Source organism: Colossoma macropomum, unplaced genomic scaffold, assembly GCF_904425465.1.
Source record: "Colossoma macropomum unplaced genomic scaffold, Colossoma_macropomum, whole genome shotgun sequence".
Lineage (NCBI taxonomy): Eukaryota > Metazoa > Chordata > Actinopteri > Characiformes > Serrasalmidae > Colossoma > Colossoma macropomum.
This window is the reverse complement of record NW_023494795.1, coordinates 27,438,381-27,454,536: the sequence shown is the minus strand read 5'-3', so window position 1 is coordinate 27,454,536 and position 16,156 is coordinate 27,438,381. Positions and strand designations below refer to the sequence as shown.

The 16,156-nt window shown below is 38.6% G+C and overlaps 1 protein-coding gene across 2 annotated transcripts in view; it reads left to right on the top strand.

Moving 5' to 3' along the window:
* fam184a (family with sequence similarity 184 member A) overlaps nt 1-16,156 on the top strand; it is a 128,911-nt gene that overhangs the window by 39,019 nt on the left and 73,736 nt on the right. For both annotated transcript variants that reach the window (XM_036582090.1, XM_036582091.1), the window contains exons 6-8: nt 776-898; nt 4,659-4,820; nt 7,376-7,497. In XM_036582090.1, the coding sequence (XP_036437983.1) occupies nt 776-898; nt 4,659-4,820; nt 7,376-7,497 (407 nt within the window). The remainder of the gene's footprint in view (nt 1-775; nt 899-4,658; nt 4,821-7,375; nt 7,498-16,156) is intronic.

Below are 16,156 nucleotides of genomic sequence, written 5' to 3'. Positions count from 1 at the left end.
AATCATTCATACTAACAACTAATGTCAGTACTGTGCATTTGCATAAATATGTAAATTTGAATTAATTGGCTCATATTTTTCATTAATTATAATTTATTCTAATGATTGTAATTTTGTTGCGGTTCTCTACAAAGGCAGTAATTTACAATAATTATACAGGTATTTTATTTTTACATCCTAGCCATGAAACCGAAAACTGACAGATGTTCAATCTCTCAGACTTAAAAAGAACATCTTTCATTGCGGCGCTCCATGCTGTGACACTTCACTCATGCATTAGACAGCGCTGGCGTCATCCTCTAACAGAAATATCTATGTGTGGGTGACACTCTTAAAGATCCTCTTCCATATGAAAAATGTCACAGCGCTTATAATTTATAGCTCTGTTTTCCTTTTTCTAATATTGTGTTGCGGGAAAGGTCCTCACCTTCATCATCAAATACAGCATTTATTAATCTGTTCACAAGAAAGCCTTGTCTTTGCAAGGTAAACTTTGTGCTCTCCTTTTTCATTTTCTTGGCTTGATATTAAGCGTTCTCCCAGAGGCACTGCATTTACATGTCACTTTGAAATTACATTTTCCATTAAACGCTGCACAACTTTAGTAGTGATTGATTGCTCTGCGACAGCGATGTGGTATGATCTCTGATTATTCCATCTTTCAGAAACACTGACAAATTACAGGCATCTGTTAAATCTGAATGATTTTTTTCACAAATTTGTTAACCTTAGCCCAGTGCTGTTTCTTACAGGGGATGTTATGTTGGTTCCTCAGGAGATGGAGCAGCAGTTTGAGAAGGAGCGCAGTTCACTGGAGGAGCAGAAGAAGCATCTGCGGGAGCAGCTGGACAGCCTGAGAGAGGAGCTCACCACCAGGCTGAACATGGCCAACAGCGAGGTGAGAACACCTCCGGTTACTGCCTCTGCTTACCTTGAGCATTCACTCCACAATATTCATGAGTGTAAAACCTGGGGTTGGTGGGTACACACTTAAAAATAAAGGTACAATATAGAACCAGAAAGAGTTTTCTAATACAGTAGCATAAAAGAACCACTTCTGACTCCCCAGATAACTTTTTAATGGATGGTACTTTAAAGGACCACTTTTGTAAATGAAAAATGTGAGTCTGAAGAACCTATGAAAAGTTTAACTTCTTTCTGCAGGCCAAATAGTTGACATTCCACAGGCGGAACAGAAGTCAACTCTGATATTTTTAATGAATATAAGCAAATAAAATATTCTTCCTCTGTTATCAGATTAACCAGGACACTGTTGGCTCTCTGTGTGCAAAATGTGACTCTGTGTTGAGCTGCTAGTGAGCAATGGGGTGTGAAGCAGAGGGTTGAGAACCCCCCTGTGAAAACAATACACATCTCTCCAACCGGGCTGAGATAAAACCAAGAGCACAACTGCAGCTTTCTTTACACCAAAAAAATCACATACAACTGTATTTAGCATTCCAACATGACACTTATATAAATGTTGATGATTTTGTAAATCATACACATTTCCATCAAAGTGTATTCCATCAGTGTTATTGAAGAAGAAAATACATGGTGCAAAAATGGAGGGATCTCCTCCGATACAGGTGGGAATAGCTTTTTACGGCTACTTTTGCATCAGCTAAGCTCTTTCAAGGCATATTATTTGCATTAAGCATTCCTTGAGATTTTAGGTAGGCAAATGTTGAAAGAAACAGCAAAAAAAAGAAAAAAAAATGAGTTGGGGTAGGTTTGCATATTTACTTCCATACTATGTATGGAACAGCCTTTGTCACATGACATGATCCATTCAGTTATTATTGAATGAATCGTTACTGAATGGAATTGTTACCTTTTTTGTACTTCACAAAAAAGAGGTCACAAAGTGTTACATTTAGATTTTTTTAGTATTTAAACATATTTTTAAAATGTACTTTAACAGTGACATTTCCATCACACTCTCTTGAACCTCCAGTGACACCACAAACCACTAGTTTGGAAACCCTGCGTCAAGTAAAAATTCTGTGTCACTATTTTTCTCTAGAACCATTTAAGCTAGGAACCATTTAAGAATGTATGTGCTTCGTTCTGTCATTTTATATATTGGAGTATGTTTAATACACTGTCCATCAAATGTTTTGAAGCCATTAGCTTTGCAGAAGTGTCAGAGGCACTTAATTAGGCCCAATCCCATTTCTTCTTTTTACCCCTACCCCTTGTTTTCGAGTGAAAAAAAAAACAAAACATCGCTTCATTAACAACCTACTAGCGCAGAGCAGAGCAGCAGGCGACCCAGCGCGTCTTCAGTGATAGCAGAGAAGGGAAAAGTTCAGCAACCTCACTGCTGGGCTTTAGTTACATGTAGGGCATCATATGCCTTCACAGAGGGGGATAAGACAATCATTTATTATCACCCACTCCAATTATTTGGTGATACAAAGCTGAAGTCATCTATTCGCTAGCTTCTTGTTCGAATTTTCCCGTTCCACCTTAAATGGTGCAGCAGTTACATTTTGGCGCTCCTGGCGTCAATACTGCCGGACTATTTAAGGTGGAACGGGAAAGTTAGCTAGCTACTGAGAAATTAGCATGCTATTAGCGATTTTTTTGTGCTTGTTATGAAGAAAACGACCATAATACATTGAAGCGACATTAAACTAAGATAATACAATAGTTATCGTATTTTTTTAAAGGATAAAATTGTCACATTTATGGGTTTCTTCGGTCGCTCGCGCAGCCATCTTGCCGGTTATTCTTTTTTTTCATAACACTCCGTTTGGAGTGAGCCTCTGAAAAACCTCCGTTTGGAGGGCCATGTAGCCCTAATACTTCGCCCTACCCCTCTATCTCAACTAAAATTGGGACACCCTTACCCACAATGTCTACAACACAAATCTAGATATATTATGTACTTGCCAAAACTAACAGTGAATCTGCATGTGTTCTGAGCTTTATCATGTTAATGATGGTATAACAGTGGGAAATTAAAAATTTTAAAAACTTTTCAGACGTCTGGTTTCTATCCCCACCACTATGAACCGCTCTTCATACCAAGGAAGATACCTAGATGAACATTAGGCTGAGAGTTGAAGTTATATAGTAAAATATAACCATTAGCAGATGGTAGTTATGTTAGCAAAACCTTTGCAGGTTCTTTTTGGCTTTCTTAACTAAAACATAACAGTGAAAATCAAAATATATTTAAAAAAAAAATTCAAGAAAAGTCAATATGTCCCCACTCTTGGCCTGTGGAGTCTGAATCCTGCTGGGAAGCTGCAAGTGCCGAGTGCAGTTCTAGCATTGCTGGCTCTGTGACTCTGGAGCTGTGCAGCGGGCAGATGGGTGTGGGGGCCGTTTCTGAGTGATTAATTTCAGTGCTGTGTGTTTAGCGTCCCATTACTCTCACTGGGTTTTAATAGGCTCTCTGCTCTCAGAGTTGGTTTTCTCTGCCCCACTACTGCTGTAGACTGTGAAGAAATGCCTCTTTGGTGTTAGCCATAACTGCTTTTTGTTTCCTTATTTAATTCAAGTCTTTTTATCATAAAATAATATTCAAACAAGCCCCTGGAATATAACAGTATAATTGTAAAACACTATCATATGTCATTTATAGATTGAATAAATATATTTTGAACAATTTCTGGTTATTTTTCAGTGATTTGCTCTTTGAAAAAGCAGACACTGCGAGAAACATGTTGTACCACTCCATGTAGGCTAAATAGTCTGTTTCCATGGAATCATGAAGCATATTTTCAAGCACTAGTCTGAATGAGTTTGATACATAATCGTTTCCTAACAATGAGAAAACAGGCTATAGTTAGCTTTTAACTTTAGACGCACAGATAGGAGTGTTGCAGTGTTTCATGGTTGAACAGTGACCAAATATTAGTGACCTAAAGAAATGCTGTGCAAAAGTTAGAGACCACCGTTTATTTATTTAATATCCAGTCAAATTAACAATTAAATACAGGTTATGTACAGCATTAGGAATATATGTTGTCAAATTAGTATTTAGTGTGTCCACGCTTTGCCTTTCCATTTTTCTCAGTTTTCAGTTTTTTAAAGAAATCTGCTGGGACATTTTTCCACATCTCCAAAGTTCAGTCTTGTCTGGTTGCATTTTCAAACCTCTCATGATCCAAGTAATTCCAAATAAAAATTTAGACTCATCAATCCATAAAACCTCACTTCACATCTCAGATGTCCAGTTTCGTCTCATTGTAGTCATTCTAATTCAAATTCCCTTTGTTTTTGTCTATTTGCTTTTCTTAGTAAGGGTTTCTTGACACCTACACATCCTTTCAGACTCATAGTGTTGAGATGGACAGAAAAACCTATGGATGTTTTCGGATCTGAAGCAAAAGGGGAGCTATTATCTCCTCTCTCTCAAAGCTGAAAGCTTTAAGTACTAATGCTAACTAGTACTAGTGCTAATCTGGACAGTTTTGTCTTTCTAGGAGTCCAATATAATATAGAATATATATTTATATATTATATAATATAATACATTATATAACACACACACACACATATATACATATATGTGTATATGTATATATATATAATATAAACATCTACAGTTTTGAAAAATTTTGTCTTTCCTTGAATGTTAGATGTGACACTATAGACCAGATTCATGGGTCTTTGAATTAACTCTCTCTCTGTCTCTCTCCCAGGTGAGCCGTCTGCAGGACCTGGTGAAAGAGGGAGAGCAGGGGCTGGGCTCTGCAATGGGTCACATCTCCAGCCTGAAGGAAGCCCAGGAGAAGCTTCTAGAAGAGTTAGATGCCACCCGGGCCAGACTGAGAGAAACCACTAATCTCCTAACAGCCCTGCAGGTCAGAAACACAAGCCATGAATCTATCGAGAGTGTCTCTTGTGGAGCCAGTCAAAATAATACCTCTTTTTAGTCATGGAGTATTGATTTTGTAGCCCATGGTGAAAACTATGTATTTAAGCATTTCATAAAGTTATTATTTTAAAGAGCAATGTCATGAACTTTTGGCACACTCTCTTCTCTTATCGTCTTCAAAGTTCTGGGCAGATCCAGCACAAAAAGACATTATCTGAACAACCATAAAACAGGGTAACAGTGGCTAGCTTAGCACTAATATTACCTAAGTTACCAACAGCACTGCAAAATGATAGCTGGATAGTTAGCTATCATTAACTTAGCATATAAACTATACATTTATCAGCTTTAAGAACAAACTGGCACCTCACCACCATGAAGAAGTTAACTAGCGGTACTTAATGAGAATATGATTTTACGATTTTAAGCTCTAGCCATGCCCTCAGAGCAACAAACTCGTTTATTTTCAGACAGATCAGATATGGAAATAAACTAGTGTAATGACATTATTCTTGTTGACCCTCATAAACAATCAATAGAACCCATGATAAAGTAACCAATTGTGTTCTTGTTACATTTTTCTGAACTTTTACTGCTGTTGCTCTTTAGTAAGATAAAGAAATGTTTTAATTAATTATACATTAAAGAGATTGCTAAAGAATTGACAAGTAACAATTAAAAATTAAAGGATTTTATGTGGTCGTCTTATCCGTTAGAGGTTTTATTGCCCTCCAGTGACTTTGGTGTTGTTGGGAATTATTTGTAAAGATGTTTTTCATCGCTGGAAAAATGGAGGAAATGTCATACATAAGTCGGGCTAAGGACGGGGTGTATTGCTTTCTGCTCTGAAGTATAGTCCACTTGTCAGTCATGCTCTCATTTTCCATGAATACTGATGTTGATGACAGCTGTAATGAGATGGCTGGAGTGAGATGCGTGACAGGTGCTGAGCTGAATTATGGATTGTGGCGTTTTGGGCTCTGGTGATGGTGTGGCAGAGGCACTTCATTAGAGTGAGCTCTTCATACTGGAACTTCTCGTTCCCCTGACCAGCCAGCTCAGCGCTCTCAGTGACCTTGCATAATGCTCCACATTTGTGTGAGTGTGTGTGAGCGAGTAGATGCCAGCGTGGAGCAGAGCTCTGGTGCAAATGAGGATGGATGAGTCAGGGACTGCTTCTTATTTCCTGTTCTGGCTTACCTCTCTGTGACTCTCAGGATTGATTGATGGCTGTGAATGAGGAGGGCGCTCCCAGTCCTCCCCACCTTCTGCTGTATATGAGATGCAGAGTCAGTCAGGGATGCACTGATATGGAATTTCTGGGCTGATAGGATAACCAGTAATTAACACCGTGTTGTAGTTTATATTGATATTAATAATCAATCATTTTTTTGTATTTTAAAACAAGTTCACTATGTCTACAGATCTACACTGGAGATATACACTGTATATACAGATCATTGATTAAATTTACACAGCCATGATACTACTAAATCAGATGTAACAATGATTGTAAACATCTACATTACTATATGTAAATATTTCACATGGTTTAGAAGACTTATAATAGTATGTTAATGTAGTATTGGGAGTCTAGCCCAAGGACTTATTGGTATAGCAGTGGTGTTGAAGCCTGGATGAGGAATCGAATTTCAGTCTTCTGTTCGTGGGACGCTGATGTTACTCACTGTGCTCCGTTTGGTTCCAGAATGCCATGATGTGCAAATCATTTTAATTTAAATGTATTTAATTGAAAATAGTACAAAGACATCATGTCTCACGTTGAAACTGAGAAATTTTATTGCTTTTTGAAACATATGCCCATTTTGAATTTCATGTCAGCAACACGTTTCAAAAAAGTTGGCACAGGGGTATGTTTACCATGTTTACATTTGGGAACAAAGGAGACCAATTGCTGTAGTTTTAAAAGTGAAATGTTTTCCTGTTCTTGCATGCTATAGGATTTTAGCTGATCAGCAGTTCAAGGTCTCCTTTGTTGTATTTTTCATTTCGCCACAGGTTTCAACAGTAGTTGTTTGGTCAGAAATTGACCACTGATGAAGGTTTAGAGGTTCTAAATTCAGTTCCCAATCCTGGACTTTGCAGTCCCAAGTAGTTAATTGTTGTCATATGTACCACTGATCACAGAATCTAGGACCATAAACTAGGTCTGGAATTGGAGACCTCGCTGAACTCAAAATTTTGCATGGAAAAACATAAGCTGTATTCATTGGACACCTACAAATCGCTACCATGGCACTATGACTGTTGTGTTAAGAATAGTGCACTACCCAAATAATATCTGGTCAGTGGTCCCATTGAGGTCCCTTTCCATTCATGATTGATACAGAGGGACTGATAATAATTGTCAAGCAACAGATGGGCTTCAGTCTGTAACTGCATACCTACAAAGTGAATTTTATTTTCTGATAAAATGGCCAGTGCGTGTAGCTATGAGGTAGGTAAAAAACTGGTTACTCAATGTACAGCTTATCACTCACCTGGCTTCTCTCTCTACCCCTCCCGTTCACCCCCCACCAGGGAGAGATGGAGACCCAGAAGCAGCAGCATGAGGCAAAACTTATAGCCACCAAAGAAGAGGAGAAGCTCAAAATGGATAAAATGGCCCTGGAGCTGGAGCTGAAGTGGACTGAAACACTCAGGTATGTGTGTTTCAAAGTGTGCATTTGCATTGAAGAGCCCATATGCTACATATTTCCTGAGATTTATTGTATGATATTTGTGTGTGTGTGTGTGTGTGTGTGTGTGTGTTGTGTTATGTTCCAAAAACAGCCATAGATAATTTTTACAAGACCATTTCCACTCACTTGGTATCCCTTACAATCAAACACACTATTTTTGTTACTTTGATATATACAAATGACTTTTGTTCTGATTTGCTGCCCTGTATTATGGAAAATAATGAAAAGGCAGATATATGTCAGTGTGCTGGTTGGTTACCTCACAGAAACAATGAATTCAAACCAGGTTGTTTTTGCAGATTGGATTGCTTTGACTGTAGAATGGATAGTACTGAAAGTTTAACAATGTTTACATACTGCATTAAAATTTTTTATTTAAAAAAATTGAAGATTCAGTTTCCCTGATTATCGGCCATTTAAAGTACCCGCTTTGAGTTGTGTCTGTGTTTGCTCACTATATAAACGTGATTTTTCTGATACATACAAAAAAAAACTGCAAATTCCTAGATGTAGATGTGGAAGAGTTGAGTGAGTTGATCTGTTCATTAGTGTATTCTTCCTCTCTCCCCGGCTGCATTAATGAGTAATAGGCCTACAGTATAACAGGGCTAAGTGCTATAGAAAATCTGTCACTGCCTCCGAAGGCCCTGATGATCTAATTCAGTCTCTGTAGGAGTGCAGTGTTCACATCCAGTGTTGGAGCACCTTCAAAGAGGACGAATGACTCATGTGAAATTATATTATAACCCTAAAAAATAGTAGAAGGAAATAGACTCCCTGTATGAATATAGGCCTAAAATCAGTGTTATGGCTGTATCTAAAGGATGGAGGATTAAATTGCTGGATGTGAGTCAGAGTCGAGTTTCTAGCACTAAGGCTCTGTTATACGTACGAGTGCATGCGCAGTGCAATATATTCCTTGTTGTGACCACATTGTGCGCCCACAAAGTGTCTGAACTTTCTGTCCGATTTAGCAAGACTGCTGCTTATCACGCAAACTGCATGTTTCTCCTCCCACTAATAATGCCTGAGATGTAGTGTTTAACAGGTACAGTGACGAGATATTCATGTTATTAAATGAAGGACCACCACAGAGCAGGTATTATTTGGGTGGTGGATCATTCTTAGCACTGCAGTGATACTGACATGGTGGTGGTGTGTTAGTGTGTGTTGTGCTGGCACAAGTGAATTAGACACAGCAGTGCTGCTGGACTTTTTAAACACTGTGTCCACTCACTGTCCACTCTAATAGACACACTTACTTTGTTGGCCCGCCTTGTAGATGTAAACGGTAGACAGTAGGTCACCTGTTGCTGCATAGTTTGTGTTAGTCATCCTCTAGTGCTTTATCTGGGGTCACAGGGCGCTGCCCAAAGGACGCTGTTGGCTGTTTTTGGTTGGTGGACTACTCTCAGTCCAGCAGTGAACGATCCACCACCCAAATAACACCTGCTCTGGGGGTCTTGATCTTTGATAAACAGGATAAAAGGGGCTAACAAAGTATACAAAGAAACAGATAGAATACAGTCTGTAATTGTAGAACTACAAAGTGCAACGATGTGGTAGGTGAAGCTGATTAAAATGGACAGTGTGTGTAGTTACAAAGTGGGTGTACTTAATGAAATGGACAGTCAGTGTGTATACAGTGCTCAAAATGAGTATTGAGACACTCTGAATACAACTTATATCTTGTTTACTAATTACGTTCCAAGCTAAAGTTATCTTTTATTAATTTGTACTCAAAACATTAGTGCGTCTTTTCTTTTGTATTTCAGTATTTAGTATTTCATTCCTTTGTTAAGTCTCTCAACAGGTCTTTGAAGCCCCTAGTGCAAACTTCTGTCTGGTTTTAAAAGTAGAGGAAGACTGACAAATTGCTCAAATTTTATTGAGTGAAAGATATGCAATCGGCTACTGGAGTAATATCTCCATCCACTGTTTGTGATCCTCTCACATTTTGTGCAGATGCAAGTGCATTTAGCATCTTTTTTTTTTTATTTTTTTTTACTGTTTAGGCTTGTGCACCAGTTTCGTACGAAACACACAGGTAGGATGTGTCCTGAAAATGGTAGTACATCGGACCTCCAGGTTTTAGTCTTTCTCCGCTAGAGCCACTGGGTCACTTGCAGGCACTATAAATCATGCCATGTTGTATAAACTGCCAGTTTAATTATCAATCTTGTGTATTAATCATGGTAAGTGCTACTGTTAGCTGTCTACCTCCAGTAACACCCAGCTTGTTTGGAATTCACACATTCCACAACTGTGGCACCGTGTTACGAACTAAATGCAAGATGTGTATCACACCCTACTGTAACTCATTTCCTCTAGCATTTGTTCTGCTTGATGCTGCCGTGTTCCTGAGTGTGATATTTAGGCGATAAGTTGTTGTCGAGTGTGTGAGGGGAGGCATAGTGGAGCCTGGCTGTTATTGCTCAGAGGAAGAGCTGCTAATGAGCAGAAGAGACCATGGGACTCAGGCTGTGGGCCTTGCACCCTGACAAGCCTCTGCCTATGAATGTAAAGTGGAGAAGGGGCCTGTGCGCGGCCTATGCAGAGCCAGCAGAATCTCAATGACTCAGCACCGCAGTGGGGATATCTGAACACAATTAGGGGTCTGCGACTGGTGAGCAGCCTATTCTTGCACACCATAAAGTCTTCAATTAGTGCCCCGACTCCCTCGGCGAGGTCCGTTAATGTCTTAATGTATTAATTTAGAATTCCTTTTTTATGAGTACACCAATGGTTGGAAAATCAACTGAAACTGCTGCATCTCACTTACTTCTAGCATTTACCTTAATCTCTGTCCGCCATATCTGTAGCATATGGTCAATTGCCATGGGCAATAATGTCGACACATTGCCCTGTACTTAGTAAAACAACAGGGAACTTGCTGACTCGAAACAGTTATAAAAGAAGCCACTGGGTTTTATGTTCTTTAGTGCCTCATAAAGTTAGAATAGAATAGAATAGAATAGAATAGAATAGTTGAATTAAACAGCTGATGTGAAGACAGGAAATACAACTCAGCAATCTTAAACACCTAAACGTAATCATTGTAGACAAAAGCATATATGCGGATATAAAACATGTTTATGGTCTATTTATGGTCTTACCTGTGATGACTTGATGTACTGGAGTAACGTTAGATGTTTGTTTTGACATTTTCACAAAGTCAATTAAAACAGTACTGAAAGTACCACATTTGCAGAAAACCTTCTGTACAAGTCTCAGTTACAATCAGCAAATCGGGGCTATATCACCACAGATATACACTTGAGTGTGATATAGTTTGAGTGTTCTTATGCTTATATGTGTGCGTTTATACATTAGTTCACAGTAAGCGGCCCACTTGGAACTCTCCCAGCTCTCCTCATCACCCACTCTGGCACGGTTGCAGATTTTTTTTCAGAAGCATCGTCCGTGAGCGCTAGCTTAACGCTGTCGCTTTGTTTCTTTCTGTATGCCTTTTTCCGAAAGCTAATCACTGGGGCCTGTAAGCGTGAAAGTAGCCAGAATTCCAATTTGGGCTTCATTAGGTACCTGAATATAATTGCCTGATTAAAAATATATTACACTATAAATAATAAATTAATATTAATTGAAAATTAATATTAATTTATTATGAATAAATGAATAAATTGATTAATTTACATTGATAAAACTTAAGTAAGCAGACTGTTTTGAAAATGTAGTGAGTAAAAGTAAAAAAGAATTAAATGACAGAAATTCAAACTCAAGTAAAGTACAGATACCTAAAAAGTTACTTTTGTACAGTAACAAAGTAGTTTTACTTTGTTACTTGCCACCTCTGCAAATATGACAAATTAGGTTTTGTTGCAGTTCATTAACTCTAATCACTGCAGTAACTAACGTGGCAGTGTGGTGATCGTGGTGGTCCCCCTGCTGAACTAGTCCACCTCTTGTATCATAGATGCTGTTTCATAGGCCAGTGTTTCACCCTATGAAAAAGCTCTGAATAAAATAAGGTGTTAAATAAACTGGCGTTACACAAAGTGGCTCTCACTGCTGTAGCTGAACAGGATCTAATCAAATTATTTAAATCAGGTGATGATGTCAGGGCAGACCAGATCAGCAGGGGAGACTACAACAGTCACCACAATGACAGTACAGTGCAGTACAGTATCACATACTGTACTGCACTAAATCCAATTAGGCATGCCTAATTATGCTCTCGTTCTAATTAAACATACAGTTGATCAGTGTTTTCTAAGTACTGACAACTTAAAACAGCATGTTGTGACATAATGTGACATAATTTATCACGATGATGCTAAATATTATCATATTGCCCACCCCTATCAGCAAGCACTGGAATGCAGAGGATCCCAGAGTGAAGCTGAGAGTTTAAAAGTAGTTCTCAGAGTTTCCACCTGCTTTTCCTCATCCACTAAGTACTCTGTGTATTGTAACTGTGCTTTGTAAGCACTAGTTTACACTTTCTACTGAATTGCTTGCAGCCTCCAGATAATTCAATAAAATGACTGAAAATTGCATTAGAAAAGCAAAACCCTGACTAATAAAAGACGCTGCAAGTCTTTTATTGGTTTTAGAGGCTTAAAAGTGTTGTTCTGCTGATTTGTCTCCGGTGGGATAGGTGTTTAAAAGATGTATTTGATTGGCTGTAGCATAAATGTGGAGTTGACTTTAAGATGTGCTGTTTTTAAGGGTTCGTGTTTTTGGTGATGTTTCTCTGGCTGCTCTAAAGGTTTTCTTCACTGGTCAATATGAGGCATCAGTTCTTCTCCCACTCTCCCACTGTCTGTTTCCATTTGTCCATTTCTTATTCTGGTGTCTCTCTCTGGTCTCTCTTTCATCGGGTTCTACAGAGCGGTCATCATGCTGCCACCAGTGCGGTTTTCTCACAGTCCGTTCTTTTCTCTCAGTGCATGCAGGAGTGCACTGAGCAGAATATCCTTTCATTCCTCTTTCGCTCACACGTCCTCCGTTGTGTGAAGGAGTTTGTGGAGCATCCCTCTTCTGAAATCTGGACTCTCTCTGCCAGCACTGGGCAGCTCCTCTCCAGCAATACTGATCCATTCTGCATCCGACTAAATGGGTTCCTCTATCTCTCTGATTGACCACTGGTCTAGGATGGGTCTTCTGCCTGATTTCAGCCGTTCTTACTCTGAGACTTTCTCCGTTCTTTCTGCTGTCTCTCTGTGGAGCACTCTTTTCCTCAGGAGGGGCTTGTAGAGTCTTCTGAAGATGTTCTACTGTCCAATGACACGTCTCTCTTCTATCCTCCCTTCTCTGTGTCCTCCTCTGCTGATGAGGATCAGTTCCAGGTGCTCTTTCACAGGTTCCTGAGTTCTCTGGCTGTGTTCTTGTCTTTCCAAATCTTTGTTGTTGTCTCCACTGACCTACAGCTCCCACTCGGATGCCTCTGTCTGCTGATGTTCTATCGCTGTTCTCCTCTCCATCTGCTTCACTCTTCCTCTCTTCTGGGTCTCTTTTATAATTTATTCTTCGACCCTTCCTGCGTGTTCCTCTCCTGGTGTTTCTCTTTTGTTGATTTGTTTTGTCTTCATACACAGGAAAGTTGTTCTTTGATGTTTCTATTTCAGCTATTAGAAAAAAATCAGAGAAATCAGCAACAAAGCTCATCTCCAATTATTTTACTTGGTACAAAGACTTTGTAACTAATATTTAAATGATTAAAGTTGTTAAATTGTTTGTTTAATTACAAATACAGATACCCAGTTTCAGATCAGTGCCATCTCGACATTTTACTCACCAGACTGGTTGATGATTCCTTCAGTCTCCTCCATGAAAGTCTGCCCAACTTTTAATGGGTTCATAATCAAACATTATTTCCACATCTTTTCCTGCAATAAATCAGATTTTGAAATAAAAAAAGCGATTTGATTATTTCAGTTTTTAAATGTTAATGTTTCAAAAAGGAACAAAAGAGGAGATATTTGGTATTGTATTATATTATTTGGTGTGAATAGGTGACATTTGAAGATGGTGGTTGGAGGAGAAGATGCTGATATTGTTACATTTAAATCCTGTTTTTTTTTTTTTTAACTGTTTAACTGTTATTTTCTTCATGATATCTAGTGTTCTAGTTTCAGCCAGGTGAGTCTGCATGTTGAGTCTAGAGGCTTCAGCCTCAGTATTTGCAGTGCTCATCACTTTATGTCCTGATTCAAAGAAACAGGAACAGAATTTTCTATAAATTCTTGATTAAACTTAACCTAAAGCTAGTATTACTTCTCAATAGTAATGGTAAAGTGAATGAATCTTTAGCATTAGATTTTTAACGGCTTCAACCTCATCTTCAGTGAGTGTCGCCTCAAACATCTCGTCTCCAGCTTTAACATGAATAAGTATCAACAGTTATAGAAATCAAGAACCAAGCTTTTCTCCAGTAATCTCACCTGGAGCTTAGAATGTACAAATTCAAAGAGTTTCATGTTTTTGCTTTAGTGCTGGTCCTCAGTTGATCTGTATTTCTTTGATGCTGACTCTCCCAGTAGTTCAGCACTCGTGATTCTAAATTTGCATTTAATTTAATACGTTCAGTCAGAGGTTCAACATCCACCTTAATGTCAGGTTGTCTTGATTTTACATGAAATAGTTTCAGTGTTTGCACTTACAAAAAGGAAAAAATGTCTTCCATGTTCTTTTCAGTCACTTTTGCTTGCTTGTGCTTATATTTCTTTTTCATACTGTACAATAATACAGCTGATCAAGTGTTGATATGTTGAGAATTTGGAGCAGCGATGAAGTTTTCATGATGTGTGGTTTTCCTTTCTATTACTCACCTGGAAGGTTGTCAGTTGGCTCTGTGTCCTCCAGGTTAATGTGAAGTAGTTGTTCAATGAGTTCAGCCTCAGTTTCCTCGTCCATCATGTTCATCGTCTGGATTCCTGCTTTAAAAATCGAAGAATCAGAATTGTGGAACTTTCTGAAACATCAAAAATGAAGATTAGCTCACACAACAGTAGCAGTGAAGAAATTAAGTGAACTGCAGACTGTGTGGGTTGTTGCTTCTTAACGTATTATGACCATTTCCATTACTTACTGAAGGGCTGGTCACAGCATGTTTCAGTCTCGTCCGGGAAAATGGCCATTAGTCTGTTTAGGTCATTAGCCTCTGCTTCAGCATCCAGGACCTTCTGCATCTCATGTCCTGCTACAAATAATGAAAGTATTAGCAGTTGTACAGCAACTCTCCTCATGATCTGTTTCTCTTTTACTCACCGAGACTCTGGTCAACTGTTCTCTGGCCGTCAGAGAGCAGATCTGCTTCAGCATCAGACTTCTTTTCCACATTTTTTCATGCAATACACAGAATCATTCATTAAATCCTGATGTAAGTTAGAACTTCATGATATCTAGTGTTCATTTGCACTACTCACCCAGAGGTTGGTCATTAGATGTGTCTGTTTCATCCAGATGAGTCTTCATGCTGTGTGTAGAGGCTTCAGCCTCAGTATCTGCCACATTTATCACTTCACATCCTGATTGAAAGAAACAGGAACAGAATTTTCTATAGAATCTTGATTAAACTTAACCAAAAGTAGTAATGGTGAAGTGAAGGAATCTGTGAATGAGCTGATGCCTTTTTTGGTACTGGAGTACTGTAATACTACAGGTTTCTTGAACATCATCTGAATAGTTTTATTAAGCATTTATTATTCAGTTTACCTTTATAAATGAGCATATAAAGGAGCATTAGCTCTTTAACGGCTTCAACCTCAGATTCACTGAGTGTCGCCTCAAACATCTCGTCTCCTGCTTTAACATAAATAAATATAAACAATTACAGAAATCAACAACGATGTGAACGGCCTTATTTTAGATAAACGAACAGATATCTTGCAGAATATCATTATGAATTAATAATTTTAAAGTGATATCTCTGTGATTGTTAGCGTTTTATGGTATTCGTCTCTAACCCACATTTTCAGTTTCTGTCTCCTGAAGGTCAATGTGCATTAGCTCTTTAATGACCTCTGCTTATTAGTTTTCTTATTAAGTTGAATTCCTGCTTTTATATTAATAGAATGTCGGCAGTTCTTCTGCTGTATTATCATCACACCATCAGCTCAGTTCCTGTACGTACCCAGATGTTTCTCCATGGTGTCCTCAGTCTCATCCAGATAAGTGTTCATGAGCTCCTGGATGGCCTCGGTTTCAACAGCCATCATCTTCAGCTTCTCATTCTCTGTTTTCACAATAGTAACTCAGATTAGTTCTCTTATTAGTGATTTTTTTTTTTGCAGTTTTCAAGACATAGACACTGTTCCAACTCCGGAATGTTCAGTCTGATCGGGAATTGTGTGCTTGTATTCAGCCTTTTGATATGACGTATGATTTTTGTACAATCTTTATTAAATTCCAATTTTTTTTCTCTTAGGAATGAATGTCCATCTACTGTGCTTCTGCTTAACTGAAATGATCAGTTTCGCGTATACCATTTGAATGTTTTTCAGAGACGCACTCATCTGTTTGTCTTTTTTTTCATCCCTCTTTTCTCCCATACTGTCACATTCATTTTCACCTTCACCCAAGCTCTATTATTTGCTTTACATGACTGCCAGGAATCTGCATGTACTTACTCAGGGTAGGTCTGCAAACTCTAATCCAC